At 34.8% G+C, this 20,352-nt stretch overlaps 1 protein-coding gene across 3 annotated transcripts in view; it reads left to right on the top strand.

The window, feature by feature from the left end:
• The window catches only part of KIAA1109 (KIAA1109 ortholog), a 202,471-nt gene that overhangs the window by 97,101 nt on the left and 85,018 nt on the right, over window positions 1-20,352 (top strand). For all 3 annotated transcript variants that reach the window (XM_018061504.1, XM_018061506.1, XM_018061505.1), the window contains 13 exons: window positions 332-402; window positions 921-1,094; window positions 1,565-1,685; window positions 2,786-2,932; window positions 3,452-3,579; window positions 4,483-4,682; window positions 5,855-6,052; window positions 10,111-10,322; window positions 13,804-13,955; window positions 14,414-14,564; window positions 14,735-14,887; window positions 16,586-16,826; window positions 17,962-18,104. In XM_018061504.1, coding sequence (XP_017916993.1) covers window positions 332-402; window positions 921-1,094; window positions 1,565-1,685; window positions 2,786-2,932; window positions 3,452-3,579; window positions 4,483-4,682; window positions 5,855-6,052; window positions 10,111-10,322; window positions 13,804-13,955; window positions 14,414-14,564; window positions 14,735-14,887; window positions 16,586-16,826; window positions 17,962-18,104 — 2,091 coding nt within the window. The remainder of the gene's footprint in view (window positions 1-331; window positions 403-920; window positions 1,095-1,564; window positions 1,686-2,785; window positions 2,933-3,451; window positions 3,580-4,482; window positions 4,683-5,854; window positions 6,053-10,110; window positions 10,323-13,803; window positions 13,956-14,413; window positions 14,565-14,734; window positions 14,888-16,585; window positions 16,827-17,961; window positions 18,105-20,352) is intronic.

Raw genomic sequence — 20,352 nt, forward strand, 5'->3', positions numbered from 1 at the left:
GTTTTTTCTAAGTAAAGCCCAATTTAAAGAAGAACTACGGAGGAAAGACATTTGAAGTGCTTATTTTTAAGCTTTAGTTGTGTAGTCTACTCTTGTTGCTGAATCCTTGCAGCCCTACTCTGTCGTTTGTCTGAATAATCAGAAGATGGAATTGACAGTTGAATATTTTCTGTGATTTTCTCAATTTGTCTGTTAAATATTTATATTTTGTATATCAAAATCACATTAACAAGGTAATTTGGATATTCAGAAATATCAGTTGATAGCATAAATTTAGAGAATAACTAATATTATAATTCTAGTCTACAAGTAATATTTTCTTTTATTCTAGGTTATCAAACAGGGGCTTACAGCTAACTCTTTACTAGACAGAGGAATGCAACTTTCAGGATCAACTTCAAAGTAAGTAAAAATTATGTACTTTTGAAGTTTTAAGCCAGTCTTTCTTGATTATTAGATTGTAGAGTTTATTCTGAGAAATAACCATTCTTTACCTGATCATAGTATTTATTTTATGAATTAATTGGCCCAAATAATTTAACTCTGTTGTCTTTCATGGCTTTGCCTACATTTGTGAGCATTCAGTAGCATTTCTTTTAGATATACTATGCAAACCACAACTTGACATATTAAAATTGGGAACTAACAAGAATTAGTATTACAAATTTTATATTTTGGAAATGTTCCATCAAATAAGTACATCAAAAAGTTTTATATTTAATGTATTAATCATCTTAGATCAGCTTGCTTCTTAGTTCCTCATTTGTCTTGTCCTTGGAAAGCATTTGGGACATATCTAGTCAAATTTCATGAAATTTGTAGTTGAAATAATTACAAGTTTAAAGATTAAAGAGACTCCAACTGCTATTTTTTTTGTGTGTGGTCTTTTAAATATATATTTTGCTTGTTAAATTGTATAGTACACCATATACTCCACTGGAAAAGAAAGCTGTTGATAACACCGATGATGAGACGTTAACAGAAGAGTGGACCTTGGATCAACCAGTCTCCCAGACTAGAACCACAGCCATAGTTGAAGTAAAAGGAACTGTTGATATTGTTCTGACTCCCCTAGTGGCTGAAGCTTTAGACAGGTATTAATTTTGTGTAAAAGTACAACTATTTTATAAAATAATAAATGTATGTGATAATGATTAGTGTATGTGATATATTTTCATGAAAAAGAATGAATAATTATTGATGAAAGAGTCTATTTTGATTCAATAAAAATGAAAATATATTTAAAAGGAACTGTTTCAGTTATTATTCCTTTCTCAGCTTAAATGATTATATATTATAATAATTATATTATATTTTCTACTTTTTGCTTTTGGTCTGTTGAGCATAAAAATGACCAAATACCCAGAATAGAATTACTAAGGTTAATGAAGGGATAAAGAGGAAATAAGGAATTCTCTGTCCTACGAGGAGATTATAGTCTTCTAAGGAGACAAAACTAAGATGAATAAAATCTAGAATAGAACATAATAGGATAGATTAGATAAACTAGATCACAGTATTAAGTGATATTAAAGTGCTTCATTTACTGTTTTTCTTCCCTCAGGTATATTGAAGCCATGGTTCACTGTGCTAGTACTCGACATCCAGCAGCGATTGTGGATGATCTACACGTCAAAGTCCTCAGGGAAGCTGTCCAAAATAGCAAGACTACCTTCTCAGAAAATGTAAGAACTTTCTGTTGAGTGAGTGCGGCATTTTGAGTATTCTTCACGCATACATAGTAGCCAAACTTGAAAAACTTGAATATACTAAAACTTCGTCATTTAAATTGGAATACAGGTGGACATTTCTAAACAACCTTTATATGTCATTGACTCTGTAAGAGATAGCATCTGTGACTGTCAGTTCAGTTCAGTCTCTGTCGTGTCCAACTTTTTGCGACCCCATGAGAACCCCATGAACAGTATATGATTATACTGTGTATTAAATAAAAGTAATATATTTGTTAAAATGTGGCATTTTTTCTCTTATTTTGGAAGTAGTTTAATTCCAAGCCTTTTCTAAAGAGCTTTGGTCCTAAGTGAAGGAGTGTTGTTTAGCACTGGTACATTCATTTTCTAAGAAAGCAAATCTGTTTATTATTTTGACTTTCCTCTGTGATTAGATAACTTGTATCTTAATATTTTGAAGTTATTTTTGTTCACTTCCATGAATTAAGCCACTGTCTTCTGGTGTGTGATATTTTCCTTACATTGTGGTCTGAGTCACAAAGCTACTCTCTTAGCGGTCATGTCTTAGTGCTCATCAGTGACTGTCCGCTTGAATTTCAAGTTTATCTGAGTTGTATTTGGACTAGGGACCAGGGGAGGTAAAATTAAACCTATTTTTAGTGATCCAGTTATTCAGAATATATTGGCATTTCATGTGATAGGTAATTGAGCTAGAATAGTACAAATCAAAAGAAATTTGAAAATATTCCCAGCCAACAGGGAGAGCTAGTTATCAGAAACCAAATAGGTTTTCAAGTACATAGAATTTGGTGATCCTTTTAAAAAAACCTATTATTGTTATTACCATCTTTTCTGTCCCTTTTTGTATGGGCTGATTTAGCTTTATTATGTATCACTTTTCTCAACCTTGGGGGTGCCAGTCTGTTTCCCAGCTTTTCTAAGGTTTGGACTTTAAGACTGGGAATGCTAACCCAGATGGCAGCTAGTATATAGATAGGGATAAAGGAGCACAATGAATAACAAGTTGTTGTTGTAGATGATGTGGAAATTATTAAAGGCCTGTGAAATAATAATACTACTTTTAATCTTTTTAGCTATCTTCTAAGCAAGATGTTAGAGGAACAAAAACTGAACACTCTACCATAGGAATGACTAATCAAGGACAAGCGCAGACAAATCCTATAATGAAGCAAGATAATGTAACAATTAAAGGTCTTCAGGCTAATGTTAGCATACCAAAGGTAAAAATTTAATATTAAAAAAAATTTTTCTGAAAGAAAATATTGTGGTGATTTTTATTATAAACCAAATGGTGGTAGAATAAAGTGTAATATCAAACTTTTTTTGTTTCCTTGATGATCTAATGTAAGAATTAATGTAATATAAATAGTTTACCTAAACAGAATGTTGGTTAATATGTTACTAATATTTAAATAACATTAAATATTTAATGTTATTTTATTACCGCTAACATTTATTTATACTAATATTTAATTATATTATAATTATTATTAAATAGTTAACAACATTGTTATTTAATAAATTAAATAATTAAATAAAACTAAAATCTTTCATATGCACTCAGTAAGAATTTCATTATTATCTTATGAGAGTTTATAAGCTTTGCCTTCATTATACTCTTGTACACATAGATAGATATGCCATTCCTAACAGTAGTTTTTCATTTTCCTGTATATCTTGTGTTTAAATGGTAACATTTTACTTTTCAACTCTGAAATATGTGACATTTTGTGTGTTAGGTGAACTTATGTTTGCTACAAGCCTCAGTAGAGGAATCTCCAAATACAGCTCCTAGTAGGAGTGTGACTCATGTGTCCTTAGTAGCACTGTGTTTTGACAGAATTGCTACACAAGTTCGTATGAACAGGTAAGAAAGAGTTTATTAGCCTGAGCTGTGACTATCTTGCTGGATGTAAAAGCAAACCTTAACTGTCTTTTTCAATATATTTTGGATAATTCTGATGTTAAAACTCAAGACTGATATTGGAATTTCAAATCTCATTTTTATATTAGCAAAGTGGGTTTTAAAAAGTTCACACGGTTTTTATTCATACTATCTTTCAGTAAACACTAAAGAATTTTTTCATTAATATTGGTTTATTTAAAATAGTGGAATGTGTTTTTTTTATTTATTTTTTTTTTAATTTATTTATTTTTTTTTAAATTTTAAAATTTTTAATTCTTACATGCGTTCCCAAACATGAACCCCCCTCCCACTTCCCTCCCCACAACATCTCTCTGGGTCATCCCCATGCACCTGCCCCAAGCAAGCTGCACCCTACGTCAGACATGGACTGGCGATTCAATTCTTACATGACAGTATACATGTTAGAATTCCCATTCTCCCAAATCATCCCACCCTCTCCCTCTCCCTCTGAGTCCAAAAGTCCGTTATACACATTTGTGTCTTTTTTCCTATCTTGCATACAGGGTCGTCATTGCCATCTTCCTAAATTCCATATATATGTGTTAGTATACTGTATTGGTGTTTTTCTTTCTGGCTTACTTCACTCTGTATAATTGGCTCCAGTTTCATCCATCTCATCAGAACTGATTCAAATGAATTCTTTTTAACGGCTGAGTAATACTCCATTGTGTATATGTACCACAGCTTTCTTATCCATTCATCTGCTGATGGACATCTAGGTTGTTTCCATGTCCTGGCTATTATAACAGCCAGGAATGTGTTTTTTTTAAAAAACTAGTTAAATATTTTTACTAAACTATATTATATACATGTTAACCATCATACTCTTTCTTTTTCATAAAGAGGTGTGGTTGAAGAGAGTTCAAACAGTGCAGACCCTGGTAGAACATCTAATTTTGATAGGTATGTTCATGCTACTAAGATGCAGCCTCAGTCATCTGGATCTCTCAGATCAAATGCTGGAGTGGAAAAAGGCAAAGAGATTGCAGCCAAGTTAAACATTCATCGAGTTCATGGGCAACTGAGGGGTCTTGATACAACAGGTAGGAGTCTACAACATATTTTTTCTTTGACATATATAAATGTAAGAGGATTTCGCAAAAGGAAACATATAATATTTTTCCTTTGAATATTGCTTCAATTTTAGTATTTCATAAGAAAAGGGTATTTCTCTGTGAACACAGAATGTTTACTGCAAAAGATAAGGTATACTTTGTAGGAAGGTGAGTAGTATGGCCCCAAATTAGGAACTGCTTCTATCTTCCCTCTGTTTGCTCATTATAGAACAGAGAGAATATGATCTTTATAGTCTTTGCTTTCTTTCTAAAACCATTCTGTTGACACAGCTCTGTTAAAAAGGAATAATTGTGGTATCAAAAGTAGATAGTCAAATCTGTAAAATATAGTACCAATAAGAATGACAGGCATAGCTGTGGGCTTCTTAAAATACTATCTTTGAAGAATTGTCAATAAACTGAAGAAATTGTTCATTTGACTGTTAAACATGAAAAGTGGGGACCAAAGCTGGGTTTGTAAAATGATCTCTAAAGAGCTGTAGGAAATTTAGTTCAAATGTGAACAAGTTACATCTAGGTGGTAAATTTCCATGAATTTCTTTATCTTCTTTTTGCTTTTCTGTATTCATAAACTGTTATCAGAGAAAGAAATTTTTAAAAAATGATAAAGTAAAAAACTTGGGATGTTAATGTCCATATGGCATATTGAAAATGATGGAATTATGGCAATCAATGTCTGTGATGAATTGTTATATAAAATGTTAGTATAAAGCAATCTTTGAGTAAAAGGTATAGTTTTCCTGGGAAAGAATGTTTTTCCTAAGTCTAGGTAATTAATTTAAATAATTTTCATTTTGTAAAATCACAAGTCAGTATTTAAAATAATTTGCTATGAAACTGAATTATTCAGGAACTTTTTAAGTTTAGACTTTTAGTTTTCTTCTATATAATCTTTTGAAAGTTATCCTGTCTCTGAATAATTATTTGTTAATTATGGAATCTTCTTTTCACCTTCTTACTTTAACATGATTCTGGAACTTTTTAATTAGTATGACATTAGGCAGTGTTATTTTAGCAACTGGTTGGTTCATTGTTTTTTCTTTGACAGAATACTAAGATATCTTTTAGGACAACCACTGTATCAAATGTTTACATTATTTATTGTTTTCAATGGTCATTTTGTTCTCTTTTGATAATAGATATTGGTACCTGTGCTATCACTGCTATTCCTTTTGAGAAGTCCAAAGTTTTATTTACTCTTGAAGAGCTGGATGAGTTTGCTTTTGTGGATGAAACTGATCAGCAAGCTGTTCCAGATGTAACTCGAATAGGTCCCAGCCAGGAAAAATGGGGTTGGATAATGTTTGAATGTGGACTTGAAAATTTAACAATAAAAGGTAAGCTTTTTAAATTTCTGCTTTAAGGGAACAAATTGGACACAGATTGCTGAAATGTTTTGAACAATCATGACTTTCAGTAAGCTGACTCAACATATTCAAGCAGAAAGTATGGCATCTGAGATTATTTAATAGACATGGGTGCCCCATCCCAATTGTGTAAGTGGATTTTTGTGGACTAATCATGTGACTCAAAACTGGCAGAGCATCTAGACATACAAATCATCAATGCCTGAGCAAAGCAGTGTATAGTTCAGAAAAAATTCTTGCATAAAATATAAAACAACTTTAGGAGCTTTGTGTCTTTGGAAACTGGATCTTTGATTATTAGTCTTGCCATGTAAGATGAAAATACTGTAAATCCTTTATTCAGTGATCAGTCAATTCAGTCAGTCGATCATGTACAACTCTTTGTGACCCCATGGACTGCAGCACGCCAGGCTTTCCTGTCAATCACCAACTCACAGAGCTTGCTTAAACTCCTGTCCATAGAGTCAGTGATGCCATCCAACCATCTTATCCTATGTAAACCCCTTCTCCTACTGCCTTCAATCTTTCCTGGCATCAGAACTTTTCCAGTGAGTCAGTTCTTCACATCAAGTGGCCAAAGTGTTGGAGCTTCAGCATCACTCCTTCCAATGAATATTCAGGACTGATTTCCTTTAGGATGGACTGGATTGATCTCTTTGTGGTCCAAGGGACTCTCAAGAGTCTTCTGCAAAACCACAGTTCAAAAGCATCAATTCTTCAGTGCTCAACTTTATAGTCCAACTCTCCCATCCATACATGACTACTACTGGAAAAACCATAGCTTTGACTAGATGGAACTTTGTCCACAAAGTAATGTCTCTGCTTTCTATTAATCTAAATTTGTCGTAGCTTTTCCTCCAAGGAGCAAGCATCTTTTAATTTTAAGGCTGCAGTCACCATCTGCGGTGATTTTGGAGCCCAAGAAAATAAAGTCTGTCACTGTTTCCATTGTTTCCCCATCTATTTGCCATGAAGTGATGGGACTGGATGCCATGATCTTAGTTGTTTGAATATTAAGCCAACTTTTTCACTCTTCTCTTTCACCTTCATCAAGAGGCTCTTTAGTTTTTCCTCGCTTTCAGCCATAAGGGTGGTGTCATCTATGTATCTGAGGTTATTCATGTTTCTCCTGGCAATCGTGATTCCAGTTTGTGCTTCATCCAGCCCAGCATTTCTCATGATGTACTCTGCATATAAGTTAATTAACCAGGGTAACAGTATACAGCCTTGATGGACCTTTCCCGATTTGGAACCAGTCTGTTGTTCCATGTCCAGTTCTAACTGTTGCTTCTTGACCTGCATGCAGATTTCTCAGGAGGCAGGACAGGTGGTCTGGTAATTTCCACAGTTTGTTGTGATCCACAGTCAAAGGCTTTGGCATAGTCAATAACACAGAAGTAGATGTTATTCTGGAACTCTCTTGATTTTTCGATGATCCACGGATGTTGGCAATTTGATCTCTGGTCCCCCTCTGCCTTTTCTAAAATCCAGCTTGAATATCTGGAAGTTCACAGTTCACGTACTGTTGAAGCCTGACTTGGAGAATTTGAGCATTACTTTGCTAGCATGTGAGAAGAGTGCAGTTGTGTGGTAGTTTGAACATTGGAATGAAAACTGACCTTTCCAGTCCTGTGGCCACTGCTGAGTTTTCCAAATTTGCTGGCCTATTGAGTGCAGCATCATCATTTAGGATTTGAAATAGCTCAACTGGAATTCCATCACCTCCACTAGCTTTGTTCATAGTGATGCTTCCAGACGCCCACTTGACTTTGCATTCCAGGTATGGCTCTAGGTGAGTAATCACACCATCGTGGTTATCTGAGTCATGAAGATCTTTTTTGTATAGTTCTGTGTATTCTTGCCCCCTCTTCTTAATATCGTCGGATTCTGTTAGGTCCATACCATTTCTGTCCTTTATTGTGCTCATCTTTACATGAAATAGTCCCTTGGTAGCTCTGATTTTCTTGAAGAGCTCTCTAGTCTCTCCCATTCTACTGTTTTCCTCTGTTTCTTTGCATTGATCACTGAGGAAGGCTTTCTTATCTCTCCTTGCTATTCTTTGGAACTCTGCATTCAAAGGGTATATCTTTCCTTTTCTTCTTTGCTTTAGCTTCTCTTCTTTTCTCAGCTATTTGTACGGCCTTGTCAGACAACCATTTTGCCTTTTTGCATTTCCTTTTCTTGGGGATGGTCTTGATTGCTGCCTTCTGTACAATGTCATAAACCTCCATCCATAGTTCTTCAGGCACTCTATCAGATCTAATCCTTTGAATCTGTTTGTCACTTCCACTGTATAATCGTAAGGGATTTTATTTCGGTCATACCTGAATCATCTAGTGGTTTTCTCTACTTTCTTCAACTTAAGTCTGAATTTTGCAATAAGGAGTTCATGATCTGATCCACAGTCAGCTCCTGGTCTTGTTTTTGCTGACTGTATAGAGCTTCTCCATCTTTGGCTGCAAAGAATACAATCAGTCTGATTTTGGTATTGACCATCTGGTGATGTCCATGTGTAGAATCTTCTCTTGTGGTTTTGGAAGAGGGTGTTTGCTATGACCAGTGCATTCTCTTGGCAAAATTCTATTAGCCTTTGCCCTGCTTAATTTTGTACTCCAAGGCCAAATTTCCCTGTTACTCAAGGTGTTTCTTGGCTTCTTACTTTTGCATACTAGTCCGTTATAATGAAATGGACATCTTTTTTGGGTGTTAATTCTTGAAGGTCTTGTAGGTCTTCATAGAACCATTCAACTTCAGCTTCTTCGGCATTATTGCTTGGGACATAGACTTGGATTACTGGGATATTGAATGGTTTGCCTTGGAAATGAACAAAGATCATTCTGTCATTTTTGAGACTGCACAAAGTACTGCATTTCAGACTCTTTTGTTGACTGCGAGGGCTACTCCATTTTTTTTCTAAGGGATTCTTGGCTGCAGTAGTAAATATAATGGTCATCTGAATTAAATTCTCCCATTCCAGTCCATTTTAGTTCACGGATTCCTAAAGTGTTGATATTCACTCTTGCCATATCCTGTTTGACCACCTCCAATTTACCTTGATTCATGGACTTAACATTCCAGGTTCCTATGCAGTGTTGTTCTTTACAACATCGGACTTTACTTCCATCACCAGTCACATCCACACCTGAGCGTTGTTTTCACTTTGGCTCTGTCTCTTCATTCTTTCTGGAGTTACTTCTTCACTCTTCTCCATTAGCGTACTGGCACCTCCTTACCTGGGGAATTCATCTTTCAATATCATATGTTTTGTCTTTTCATCCTGTTGATGGGGTTCTCATGGCAAGAATACTGAAGTGGTTTGCCATTTCCTTCACCGCTGGACCACAGTTTGTTAGAACTCTCCACCATGACCCATACATCTTCTGAGGCCCTATATCACATGCAGTTAGGCAAGGCTGTGGTTCATGTGATCAGTTTGATTTCGTTTTCTATGAGTGTGGTTTTCATTCTATCTGCCTTCTGATGGATTAGGATAAGAGGCTAATGGAAGCTTCCTGATGGGAGAGACTGGCTGTCTACTGACTTATATTTTCTTTTACATTACTGACTATAACTTTAAAATAGGAAGGCTGAATTGTGTATAAGACTTTCAGATTTCGTCCTGTATGTACATGTGCTTTGTCGCTCCATTGTGTCTGACACTTGCAACCCCATAGACTGTAGCCTGCTAGGCTCCTCTGTCCATGGGATTCTCCAGGTAGGAATACTGAGTGGGTTGCCATTTCCTTCTCTAAGGGATCTTCCTGACCCAGGGATTGAACCCAGGTCTCCAGCATTGCAGTCAGATTCCTTACCAACTGAGCTATGAAGGAAGCCTCAGTGTAATAGTAGTGTTTATGCCTACAATTCCTTACCTGATAACTCAATATTATATCACTTTTATATATAAGGATAAAATTTTGGTAGGAAAAGAATATGGGGTTTTAATTTTTTTCTTTATAAAAATTGTAGAGTACAGTATTGAGATAAGACCTAATGTTTTTAATAAATAAATTTTTTCATTTGTATAGGAGGAAGACAGTCTGGTGCTGTTTTATATAACGCTTTTGGAATTATGGGTAAAGCTAATGTCGCAGAAAGGGGTGGAGTGCTGACATCCAATAATTCTTCTGATTCTCCAACTGGCAGCGGCTATAATACTGATGTCTCTGATGATAATCTTCCTTGTGACCGAACAAGCCCTTCTTCAGACTTAAATGGAAATTCTGTTTCTGATGAACAAGTTGGTGAATTTCTAACAATAATAATGCTTTGGGAAAATAGAAAATTGTTTACCCAAATCACAGTCAATTTCTGGAGTATATTTGCTTATCTTTCCATGTTGTAGATTTTGCATAAATGGTAGCCAAGGCATTTTGGTGATTATATTCTGCGAGTGTAATTGCTAAAATTGCACTTATATCTGTAAATATATAATAACATTATACTTTGCTTATGTCAAACAATTTTATTTGTTGAATTAATGGAATTTCAGAAAAGCAGAACTTTGTTTTTTATCTTGTTTAAAGGATGTTAGCAGAATTCATTTTTTAAATAAACAGTTTTATTACTGGTAGTATTTCACATGGTTAAATATTTTAACATTTTTGTCAATCTGCCTGTTTTGTTTGCAAGTGTATAGAAATGAGTTCAAATGCAACTCATTATTTTTGTCATGGTATAATTTCATGATGAATATAGTAACAGCAATAATGAAAATGTTCAAAATTCTATAGACTACTGAATACTTGTAATACTACCTGATTGTTGATCTTGGGCGCATTTTTTTTTTCTTTTTAGCATCTTGTGTGTTTCTGAAATGAGTATTGTAATGATATTAACATTCTAGAGTTGTGATGACTGAAGGAGGCAGATCATAAGAAAGACTTAGGTTGGTGTCCAGAGCATAGTAAGAACTTGGTAAACGTTGTTCTTAGACACACATACAGTTCTGCTCATTTGAAGATTAGACCAACTGAAGAAGAAAGAAACTACCTTTTAACTAAGAAATATGTCTTAGTCATCCAGTATGCCTTGGTACAATCACTTCTGAACTCTGGGTCTCTGGAAATTTATTTTTGAAATGTTTATTTTGATTTGATGCATAGTAAATAGGTTTTTAATTTTAATTTTTTTTATTTTTCTCAATTATGAAATTGTGATAACACAGTTACAGGAAACTTTGGAAATATAGAACAAGGTTGCATGTGGTTCCACTATATATTACAATTATTTTTTTAAGTAGATAAATTCTTTTTTAGTTAGAGTTTCAGTATCAAACTCTCATAAATTAATAGAATGAATATACAGAGAAGTAGAAGGGTACAGTGTGGGCTTCCCTGGTGGCTCAGATAGTAAAGAATCTGCCTGAAATGCAGGAGACCAAGGATCAATCCCTAGGTATACAAATAGTGACACAATTATTTTAAAGGTTATATTCCGGTACTATGTAGGTGCTTCTCAGATGGTGCAGTGATAAAGAACTCACCTGCCAGTGCAGGAGACACAGGAGATGCAGGTTCACTCCCTGGGTTAGGAAGATCCCCTGGATAATGGAATGGCTACCCACTCTAGTATTCTTGCCTAGAGAATCCCATGGACAGAGGAGCCATGGCTTTCAGTCCATGGCGTTGCAAAGAGTCAGACACATGACAAAGCGTAAAACAAAGCTATTACCCGATCTTCAGAATTATATCCAATAACCTTTTAGATATCATCATTGAGATGTGCCATAGGCACCAAAAATTCAATCAGTATAAATCCAAATTTATTATAACTTTGTTTCACATGTTGTTTTAATTACTTGCTTATTTACAAGGCCCTCTCCCTTTATTTAAAGTTCAGATTCCTCTAGACTGTTTTCTGTATATTTGTATATTCTCAGTTGCCTGGCTTACAGCCATTGTCTGAAACCCAAATGTATTTGAGAATTCAGATTTTTTTTCTTTAAAAGAAAAATCATATGCCATAGCCCTATATTGCCCCTCCCTTCTTCCCTCTCCCCTCTAGTAACCACTAGTTTGTTCTCTATGAGCCTGCTTCTTTTTTGTTATATTCACTAGTTTGTTGTATTTTTTAGATTCCACATATACCTAATTAAGAAGTGCAGACTATTAGTATAAAATAAGCTACAAGAATATATTACACAGCACAGACAATAAACCAATATTTTATGATAACTATAAATAGAATATAGTATTCAGTCACTCAGTCATGTCTGACTCTTGTGACCACATGGACTGTAGCCCACTGGCTCCTCTGTGTATGGGATTTCCCAAGCAAGAATACTAGAGTGGGTTGCCATTTCTTTCTCCGGGGGATCTTCCCTGACCCAGAGATTGAACCTGCATCTCTTGGGTCTCCTGCATAGGTGGGTGATTTCTTTACCACTGTGCCACCTGAGAAGCACCTAAATGGAATATAACCCTTAAAAATCGTGTCACTATATTTTATACCTGTAACATATAATATTGTACATCTATACTTCACTAAAAAAAATATATATATATGTATATAAATTAAAAGGAAGATAATATGGCGTGTGTACTATAAGCTCCTAGTGAAATCTTAGATAACATTAACATTACATCTTGAAATATTGAATATTTTTGCAGCATGACATTAATAAAAACACCAAATAGGATAGTCTCTCACACATTCATATCAGATTTTGATTGCACATTTACAAAACAGATTTAGATTTTCAGAATGTTGTGAATGTTGGAATTGCAGATAAGGGAATGTAGACTTCTGTTTAGTGCCTGCTGACTTTAAAATCGCTATAATCTATGACCCATATTTTTTTTATAACATTTAGGATTCACAGCTGTTGTGTGGATACTCTTTATTCCTTAATCATCCCACAAGCAAATTTTCTTTATTTTGACCAATAATATCTAAAAGTGAATTAGAGACCTGTAAACAGATAGAACAAGCAGTGGGCTTTTTTTTTCTTTAATAATATGCTTTTTCCTTCCCTGCATACTGAAGAGTGGTGAATACACGTTGAAAAAATATTATTCCTATTTTTTTTCAATACAGGTTCAGATTAGCATATAAGATAACTAAGAATTTTCCAATGAAAAGTGTTAACTTATTTGAACATAGACTGTAATAGTATATCTCACTGCACTTTACTTGAAGTTTGAAATTTCCCCTTAAAATAGAATGGAAAGTAGATTACAGTAAGATGCAGAAGACCTCAATGCTGTCACTCGTCCTCTGATGTAATAGTTGGATGACCTCTGCTGTGTGTGCTCAGTCGCTCATTCATACTGGACTCTTTGCAACCCCGTGGACTGTAGCCCATCAGGCTCCTCTGTCCATTGGACTTCTCAAGCAAGAATACTGGAGTGGGTTGCCATTTCCTTCTCCAGGAAATATTCCCAACCCCGGGATCAAACTCAGGTATCCTGCATTGACAGGTGGATTCTTTACCACTGAGCCACCAGGGAATCCCCTAAAGGGAGTTAATCCCAATTCCGTGGATTCCCCTGGTGGCTCAGATGGTAAGGAGTCTGCCTACAATGCAGGCTACAGTTCTTACCTAGAAAATGCATATGCAGGAGATCTCTCATTGGTGGGAGCTGCAAAGCTAAACCTGTTTTCTTTCACAGTCTTATCTGTAGAACTTGATTTGATGGAAAAGTTTTGTGCTTAAAAGACTGTGCTAGTGGTTTTAAGGGACTATACATTAATAACTTTTGGTACTCTATTTTATATAGGATGAAGGAGTTGAATCTGATGACTTGAAAAAAGATCTACCCCTAATGCCTCCACCTCCAGATTCATGTAGCATGAAGTTGACCATCAAGGAAATTTGGTTTAGTTTTGCAGCTCCCACCAATGTGAGATCTCCTGCACATGCATTTTCTAGGTAAGAAATTTTTAAAATAGATTACTATCCCTTGATTCCCCTGATTTTTTAATTTAATTTTAAATTACATAAATTCTGTGTCATGTATCTTTTTGGATTGTTTTTCTAATATATCTAGTATTAGGCTTGCTACTTTTTTCCCATCTTTCCTACTTCATACTTTCTGTAGACATTATTCTCAGCTTGTTTAACCCTTTTTCTTTTCTAGAGTTTTATTTTAATTTTACATGTCACCCTGTCATGAGCTTTTTACTTTTTTCACCTCTAACAGACTTTTGTATTTTTCTAATTCTATTATCCTTTGCTTTTCCTACTTATATATTCAGAATCTATCTGCTGGTCAGAAGGAAAAGTAATTTTGCCTAAATAAAATAGCCACAGAGTACAATATGTATGGGAGAGTGTTTGAAATAGTCTTAAAAACATTTGTTTATGTATATATTTTTTCATTTTAAAAGGCAGCTGAACCTTTTAAGCACTGCAACTCCAGCTGTTGGTGCATGGCTTGTTCCCATTGATCAACTCAAGTCATCTTTAAACAAATTAGAAACTGAGGGGACCTTGAGAATTTGTGCTGTTATGGGATGCATAATGACAGAAGCATTAGAGGTATGTCTTTCAACAATGCAAAGTGTCATACAAAGTTTATTATTGAAATATTCCCTTATTATTTATTGTTGTTGGAAAATATCAGACCTGCATGTTCTTAATTTCTAGGTATCTTTTGTTTATTGTATCTTTGCTATATCCTTATAAATCTGTTGTTTTGCTTTTCTCAGAATAAAAGTGTACATTTTCCCTTAAGAAGTAAATATAACAGACTTACAAAAGTTGCCCGCTTTCTCCAAGAAAATCCTTCATGTTTGCTGTGCAATATACTACATCACTACCTTCACCAGGCAAATTACTCCATCATTGATGATGCTACAATGGTGAGTTACTGAAATCATACATTAGTTTTAAAAAAGATTCTATTCTATTGGTTAGCCACTGACACACAAGGTTTGAGATAAGTAAGGAAAGTCCAAAGGAGAAATTTGGTTAGAAATCCAGGTTTATAGACAAGATTGGGCTCAGATTAATGGTTTAGGTGTTGCCAGGCTGAAGGTGTTAGAAGCAGTGAACATGGAAGAGTCTTCTAAGAATATGTTGAGTGATAAACTGGTCAGGGATGGATCCTCAATAAATACTGAAGTGAAAGGGGGATGGAGAGAGTGCATAGAGGTACACAAAGCAGGGGAAAGGAGGAGAACCAGGAAAGACCATCTTAGAGGCCAAAGGTATAATGAATTGCAAGCAAAAGAGTAGTCATTAGTCGTGTTTCACATAAATGTTTAATAAGTACTAATTAATAATTGAGGGGGAATATATAGCTATATGAATAGATCCAGTATATCTCTGCCCAAGAAGAGCACTATGGAAAGTAACACATCGTGGTTAAGAGCTTAGAGCTTGAGCACCTCCCTCTCTACTCCAAGCTTCTGATCAACAGAGAATACACAAGAATGTTCAGCTAAATTAATAATCAATGTATCAGTACTGTTGATGGCCAGTCATGTTCCTGATAACCTCTAATGAAAGAATCTGGAGTAAATTATGGATTTCATAAAGGTACTCAGACCTTAGGTTAGTATAGTGCCTTCTACTCCCACTCTGTGAACTGAAGACTGGGAGGCCACAGTGCAAAGTTAACTTGCCCATCTAGGCATAGGCAGAGAAATTAGAACAGAAAGAATGGCAGGAATTTTGCATGGATGGATGCTCTGCCAGGATATGGTTTCCATGTAAGAGGAAGAAATACAAGAGACCCTCCTTCCTTGAATCTAGAAATGAAAGGGAAGGCTAAGGAACCTTATATTCCTCAGAAAGTAAATGAGTGATTCTTGCCATATAGTAAGTGGCTCTCTTCAGTCATAACCATTACTCCTAACACAAGGAATTGTAGGAAAGGCAAAGGAGAGGAGTTGGGTATTTTCTCCTTTAGGCTAAGTCCACAACAGGCAAGTTTTCTTTCTTAAAATCAGCACTATGTGGAATAAAATATATTCTAAATTTTGTAATTGTTACTGATAATATATTTGTTTCAAAACAGTTACAAATCCTTTGTCTATCATTTAACTATAAAAATTTGTTATTTTTTTAATGTTAAAATAGAGGTAGTTACCTAATTTTTGAAGGAAATGTTTTTGTTTGCTCTTTGCTTAATGAATATTCCAGGTGGCACAAAATATGTTTAATTTTCAGTTGATCAAAACAGGTGAAATGCATTGAATGCTTCTTACAGGGAATCCCACTTTCATACCCCATGGTTAGCCTTTTATTTAGCTGGTACAGTCCATAGCATTGCACAGAGTCAGACAAGACTGAAGTGACTTAGCACACATGCACCCATGCTGTGTTGTTTATTATGGAAAGATGCAACTTTGTGTCTAGAGAGTGAGTTCTGTCATCAGTTTGAAATAGTGACTCCATTGTGTAAACCTGGACAAATGACTCAACATATAAATTCTTGTTTCCTCATCTCTAAATGGGAGTTAAGAGATTTAAATGAATAAATGCATATAGAACACTAAATAGTAATTATTATTGTTACGCTAAGATGACTCCTGACCATGTCATTGTTGTCACAGAGTGATGGCCTTCCCGCTCTGGTAACTTTAAAGAAAGGTTTGGTTGCACTGGCAAGGCAGTGGATGAAGTTTATTGTGGTAACACCAGCCTTTAAAGGAGTTAGTTTACATCGACCTGCTCAGTCCCTGAAACCTCAGTCAGCTGTGGACCATGAACATGAAGATGGGCTTGGGCTGGACAATGGAGGTGGTCTTCAAAGTGATACCAGTGCTGATGGAGCAGAATTTGAATTTGATGCAGGTAATTCTGTAAATATTTTGGTTGGCTATTATGTACTTGGAACCTAATATTTTGATAATTTTCATACATTTTCTCCCATATTTGAAAATATCATGGCTTAATTATACAAGTCTGATTTGTGTTGGTCCAAATAAATGGTGATGATGTTGGAATCTTTATGCACACTTCACTTTGAGGTTTAATTTTGTGAAATGCAGTAGAAATACAGCAAAATTCTTCTCCTATCTAGTACAATTAAGAGACATCTTTGTATAACTAGACTATTTTGAGTGAAACACATGAATTTTTTGAAATTTGCATTTCTGTTTATCAAATTCCCTACGCCAGTCTTCTGTAGATTTGAATTTTACCTGGTGGTTTGATTCTGAATTTGTGTAATGTTTAGAGGTATACATTCAGCCTATAATTCTGTCATTATTATGACTGTGCAGGACAAAGGCAGTAGATAATGCATTTCAGAAATACTTGCATACTTTAACGCTTTTTCAAAGAGTAATTTTTATCATGATATATAATATTCAATGGAAATTTATGATATTTTGAAAAAATATTAAAAGTACCATGGAAAAGGACAGTAATCTTAAAATTAGAGCTTTCAGAACATTGATATATATTTCTTTACCAAGCTTTAAAAAAGTTTCCTTGAAACTTCGTATTTAACAACTAAGTATTTTATGAGTAATAGGCTGGATTTTTGTTATTTTGAAAAATTTCAAGTCTAACCAAAAATTGAAAAAAGTAGTGCAGAAATATTCTTTCTAATTGTCTGCAGATACCTAGGTTAATTTGTGAACATTCTGTTCTTTCTTCAGTATAGTTGAATTGGTTTTTAATCTCTATGCCATTTGGGAGAAATATGTGAAAGATTAGAAGCTGTTTGTTCCTTTCTTGAGATTGAATGAAAAGATTGGGGTTGAAAGAATAAGAGAAAGAAGAATGAACATTTTAGCAGAATCCATAATTAATGTTTCAATTAATTGAATTTCAATAAATTGAGTTATTAATTAATTCAATTGAATTAATTGAATTTCAATAAATTGAGTTTTGCTATACCACCGGGAACATTGGAGTGTTTCAAGATGTTTCAAGACTATATGATAATCTATAGCCCACTTATTCTTTTGTACTGTTTCAGCCACAGTCAGTGAACACACAATGCTACTGGAGGGAACAGCCAACCGGCCTCCACCTGGTAGCTCTGGACCTGTTACTGGAGCTGAGATAATGAGGAAGCTTTCTAAGACTCATACCCATAGTGACTCTGCATTAAAAATAAAGGTACATTGTTGCTGTCTTTGTTAGAGTTACTTCCACTTACAGAGAAGACCTAAGCTTTTGTTGTCTCAAATGTAAATATTAGGTATTCACCCTAAATATCCAAATAGTGCTTTTATGTTGAGATTAACATACTTAGTAACTTATAGTTTACACATTTCAAAGAAAATTATATTAACAATCAGTAATTAATATTGAATTAGGACTCCTTTAATTACCAAGCCTTAGGGCTGTCTTTTCAATGTATTCGCTGCTGTAGTCAATGAAAGGACTTCCCTATAGCTCAAACAGTAAAGAATATGTCTGCGATGCAGGACACCATGGTTCGATCCCTGAATTGGGAAGTTCCTATGGAGAAGGGAATGGCAATCCACTCCAGTACTGTTGCCTGGAGAATTCCATGGACAGAGAAGCCTGGCAGGCTATAGTCCATGGGATTGCAAAGAATCGGACACGACTGAGTGACTAACACACACACGCACATGTATTCAATAAAAAACAGTGTTGAACATGGGTGTACCTATGGCTGATTTTTGTTGATGTATGACAGAAAACCACAAAATTCTGTCATGCAAATAAATATCCTTCAATTAAAAAAATAAAGTAGAAAAAAATCTTAAAAATGTTGATCAGCTTATAATTATTAGTTTTAATGAGAAGTCTTACTGGTAGTGCATGATCAATATACAGTTTAAATAGTTAATAAAGTTAAATAGTGTATGTTGTTGAGCATGTAAGAAAAAAGACATTTTCATTCATACAAGTACTGGGTGGGAGTGTAAATTGGCATAACCTCTTTGAAGAGCAATTTGTCAGTTTTTAATTGTAAAATTTTAAACATAATGCCTTTTAACCCGAGTGCTCAAAGACATATGTCCAAGAATATTCTTTACAACACTGTTTATAAGAAAATAATGGAAGCAACATAAATGAGAGCTAATAAATAGTGTACCTTCATATGGATGCATATTATGAAGACTTCAAAAAGATAGAGTAGATCTCTAAATGGACATGGAATGATCACCAAAGCACATTGATTCAAGTAAAAATAAGGTATAGGACAATATATATCTCTGTGTTAAAAAGGATAAATATGTATATGTACTTATATAGGCAAATTATTTATAGAAGGATAGATAAGAAATGGTTAAGAGGACTTTGAGGGCAGGGGATCTAGTAGACTGGAGTTCAGGAGATGCTTTTTATTGGCTAGTCTTTGTGCTTTTGAAAGTTTTATTCTGTGTAAGCATTGTTCTTATAATGAAAACATTTAATGACAGTTTGATATACATTTTTTAAAGTTTGGGCTATAAGGCTTATTCTGTTTCTGCAATATAGTTACAAGCCTGGGACACTTTAAATCTTCAGCCCCTTAATCTATCTTAGAATTACTCCTTTTCTTTTTAAAAAAAATTATTTACGTTTAATTGGAAGATCATTGCTTTACAATGTTGGATTGGTTTCTGCCATATATAATTTGAATCAGCAATAGATATACACATGTGCCCTAGAATTATTCCTGGTTTATGATCTTTCCAAAAGCTCTGATCACATTGCTATTAATGCTGTTCTCAGAAATTTTTTGAACATTCCTTTGTTTATGGATTATGAAAAAAAATAACAGAAATTTAAAAGTACTTTGTTTCAGATCTCCACTTATTAGGATATTTCTGTCTGCATGGTCTTTCTTTGTACTGTTTTAAACTGATCTGGAATTCCAGTCTTAGATGTGACAGATCAGATAGAGATTGGTCAATTGTGTAACTTTTGATTTTTTTTATTTTCTTCAGAGAATTGCTGAAAATTCTTTTTGGCATATTAGAGCTTCACAGAGAATCAGGTCTTAGCACAGAGATTTATTATCAGAGTATTAAGAAGGGTGGTATAGTATGAAGAATTTTGGGATATATGTCTTGATACTAGACTCCCACTTTAGATTTTAAAGGGAGTTGTAGCTGTGAGTGTTTTGTCCAGTTGTTTGTGACGCTATGGACTGTAGCCTGCCGGACTTCTGTGTCCATGGAATTTTCCAGGCAAGGAAACTGGAGCAGGTTGCCATTTCCTATTCCAGGGGATCTTGCCGACCCAGAAATCAAGGCCCTGTCTCTTGTGTCTCCTGCACTGCAGGCAGATTCTTTACCACTGAGCCACCAGGAAAGCCCCCAAAGGGAGGTTAATCATTGTTAAAATTAAGTGAATGATACTAAATGCTGTCCTTTGCATTGTACTGTAGAGTTTTAAAACATTGTTA

The sequence above is a fragment of the Capra hircus genome, chromosome 17 (genome assembly GCF_001704415.2).
Source record: "Capra hircus breed San Clemente chromosome 17, ASM170441v1, whole genome shotgun sequence".
Lineage (NCBI taxonomy): Eukaryota > Metazoa > Chordata > Mammalia > Artiodactyla > Bovidae > Capra > Capra hircus.